At 27.6% G+C, this 3,734-nt stretch overlaps 1 protein-coding gene across 1 annotated transcript; it reads right to left on the bottom strand.

Moving 5' to 3' along the window:
• Nucleotides 1–236: 236 nt before the first annotated feature.
• On the bottom strand, nt 237–2,428 carry LOC102601676 (CASP-like protein 1E2). The gene is made up of 2 exons (XM_006342715.2): nt 2,114–2,428; nt 237–839 (listed from the first exon to the last, which is right to left on the bottom strand). Exons 1-2 carry the CDS (start codon nt 2,353–2,355, stop codon nt 497–499), a joined length of 585 nt encoding a protein of 194 aa, XP_006342777.1. The 5' UTR covers nt 2,356–2,428; the 3' UTR covers nt 237–496.
• Between the last annotated feature and the right edge of the window lie 1,306 nt (nt 2,429–3,734).

The following is a 3,734-nucleotide window of genomic DNA, read 5'->3' on the forward strand; positions in this document are numbered from 1 at the left end:
CCAAACATGCAACGCCATAATAGGTCAAAGTTGTGACTTGTTTGAACATCATTAAATATGTGTAATTGAAATCTATTTTATTTTATATATACAGAGTTAAGTGAGGACAAAGAGGCCCATTCAATTAGTGTGATCATTTGGATTCAAATTTGCAACTTATGACTTTGTAATTCAAATTGTAACATCAAGATCATTATATTACATTGTGGTATCCTTATGATAAAAAGATTAATATATGATGATGTAATTAAAATCACACTTCCAATTTCAAGAATATACATAAATTAAACAAATTTAATAAAACTACTATATTTACTGAAACCAGAAATGCAACACACTTAGGTCTACAAATGATGATTTACCAAACACGCAAGTATTAATTAAATTTAAGAAAACACCATAGCCTAGTTATCTAATACAATACAATAAAACTTCGTATGTAGAAAAACTATTTTACAGACAAATACTTTTTAACTATAGTGTTCGAACCAACTTGCTAATGACGCCTGTTCTTATGGAGGTTCAACATAGCAAACAACACCAACAACAAAAACAATATAGAACCAACGAGTGAAATGGCAATTGCCGCCGCGACTTGTCCACAAAATTTACCAAACACGTCGCACACCTTGTTCCACCGGACGTGGGTGTTCCCTTTGTATCCGATGAGGCCGACAGCCGCGGCCGCTCCGACACTGGAGTAGAGAAGAGCCATCATGATGAGGTCGAAGAGAATGATTGTTAGAGAGAGGCCTTTCGCTTTTCCTCTATTTGCCAACGAAAGGACTAAGGAGATAACTGCATATGCACATGCAATTGCATTCACAATCACAAAGTACCTGAAATTTATTTTAAAATTTACAAAAGATTAATACTCATTAATTATATAATATTAACACTCTTGTTTCAATCACATAGTAATATTTAATTAAAATTTTGATTTTATCTAGTAGCTAGGCTCAATTGGGAAGCATCAATTTGACCCAAATCAAAACTAGTTTTGAGTCAAAAACGGTACAAGAAATATTTATACCGTCTACACCAATCAAAACACTTTAAAAAATAATAATATTGAAAATTTACCAACTATATAATAAATTATATAAACCCAACTAACATTTCATTCTCAACGATAATATTAATATGAGTCACTATCTTCCAATAACATTTGTAATCAAGAGGGAGTAGAAAGAGTCTAATTTAGGTAGGCAAGATATTTGTTGCCATCACATACTTTTGCCTGTCGACGATCTAACTGCCAATTCATTTACTTCATGCCAAAACAATATGTACTTCCTCCGTTTCATTTTATTTGACCTTTATATTAAAAATGAAATTTTTTTACTTATTCAATTTATTAAATTGAGATTTTTTTAAATATTATCTTTATTACTCCCTCTATTTCATATCAATTAAATTTGTAAGAAGAAAAGACATAATTTAAACTCATATTTTTCACTATTGTCCTTTGTAAAATAAAAAATATAACTTTGTAAGTAATGCAATTTATCTCTTAGAAAGTATCGCACTTCATTAAAAGGAAAGGGAAAATATGGGGAAAAAATTCAAAACATTCATCTTGAATTTTGAACAATTCAATTATTTCGAACAATAAAAGAAGTCTCAGAAAATTCAGTTAATATGAAATAAAAAGAGTATAAATAATAACATAAAATGATAGTAGCAGCCAAATATAAATTTTGGAAACAGAATTAATAAAATTAATTTAGTAAAATAAATCCCCAATATATATTTTTTCTTAAAAATGGCGAGAGTATTGCCTCTTGCATCTTTATTCATGAGATTTACCTTAACGTATAATTACATTTACAAAATTGACTTATAGTAGCAAAAATAGCTTGTCATATTTGTATTTCTTTTAGATAAAAAAATATCATAATACCAAACGAAAGATACTCCCTCCGTTGTTATCTTAGAATTTCAAAAGTCAAACAAGTTATCCTTTACCGTAATCGTTTCATGTGCTTTTAAAAATTATCAATTATCATCCCTTATAATACTTTCATATAATTTCCAAACACATAAAATTCTATTTCAAAAAAATAAAATAAAAATTTCATATCTGAATTCACGATCAAAATTAAATGCTTACACAAAGGCGGACATGTGACTCCACTTAGCGGAAGCCGGAACATTGATAGGCGGCAAAGTTGGTACCAATTGGACAGGCACAAGCTCATTTTGTTTGCTAACTCCAAGCACAATGGCAGCCACAAGTGTTAGTACAAATGCCAAAAATCTCAAGACAAAATCATTCCATCTTATGGTTTGTTTATTAGCAATCCCAATTTCTTTTGCAACACCTCCTCCATTTGTATAACTTTCTGTCTCCATAATATTATAATTATAATCAAGATAAGCTATAATTAAAAAAAATGTGGATATGGGAGGTGTTGTTATTATTATGAAGGTGATGAAGGGTTTATATATAGTAGATAGAAAGTCAAGTGGGGATATAAAATAAGGTATGTAGAAATTAAAATATGTGTGAAAGAGAAGCTAGTGCCTAGTTGTATATATGACTTTTTTGGCTTTATTATTAGATTAGTGGCTTGACGTGTGAGGTTTTGGGTTGGAGATAACACGGTGGAATATAAAATTATATTAACAATATAAAAACAAATGAAAAATTCACAGTTTAATCTACAATTTTTGACTCATTTTATATCATATAGTATTAGAAGGTTGCTTTCCTAATTTGTATCAAATACACGAGTGCAAATTAGTTGAGTAATTATATACTATATATAAGAAAAAAAATATTAATTGAAATTCTCTTATATATAAGAGGCTATAAGCACACAACTATGATACAATATGTTTGTTTGAGCTTTGTGCTTGTAGCCGAAGACGCGGGTGTGGGGGCATATAGTATTCTTTTCGTTTTGATTTATTTGTTTTATAACTTTTCTTTTTATTATTATGTTATATATTTGAAAATTATGTTAAAAGTACTGTAAATTACAATAATAAATAACTTAATATGTTCAATATATATATAAGTATTATAAATCATAATAATTTAGATTGGTCGACCCTTGAAATTCTAACAGTGTTACATAAATTGAGATAGAAAAAGTAATAAATATTTTATTTGAGAATTACGTAAAAAGTATTATAAATTATAATGATTAACAATATAAAATATTTAAAAATCATTGAAAAAATAAGATAACATATATATATTATTTGAAAAATATCATAAAAATTATTATAAATCATAATAATTAACAACTTTAAATATTTTAAAAAATATCATAAAAATTTAATTGACAATATCATATAAATTAAACAAAGAAAGTAACATGTATTGAACTCATACGGACACAACCTTTCCTATCCAAGTATAAATAAACTATATGTATACCCTATTTAATGTAATATTAGTATAATTATCCAATTAAAGGCTTGTATTGAACCTTTTTTCGGACTATAGTGTAATTTAATACATAGGGAGATGCCGATCGGCTACCTGTATGAATAAGTTGGAAAGAAAACCAATTAATATTTAATGTAGGTCACATATGACGTTCACATTTATTTTTTTGGATTTACGTTACAAGAGATCTTTTTGACTATTCTAAATTTCTAATATTATCACATATTTTGACAACTGGAAATTGCAATAGTCTGTACTATTCTATTTCCTCTCGATTAATTTGTTCGTTTGATTTTGGTATAACAGAATATTTAAAAAAGTTGTTATATACACA

Source organism: Solanum tuberosum, unplaced genomic scaffold (assembly GCF_000226075.1).
Source record: "Solanum tuberosum cultivar DM 1-3 516 R44 unplaced genomic scaffold, SolTub_3.0 scf00035, whole genome shotgun sequence".
NCBI lineage: Eukaryota > Viridiplantae > Streptophyta > Magnoliopsida > Solanales > Solanaceae > Solanum > Solanum tuberosum.

Coding starts and splice junctions, on each gene's coding strand:
- LOC102601676 (XM_006342715.2), bottom strand. CDS start 2,355: ATGGAGACAGAAAGTTATACAAATGGAGGAGGTGTTGCAAAAGAAATT. Junction 840..2,113: donor AGTCACATGTCCGCCTTTGT/GTAAGCATTTAA, acceptor AATAAATTTCAG/GTACTTTGTGATTGTGAATG.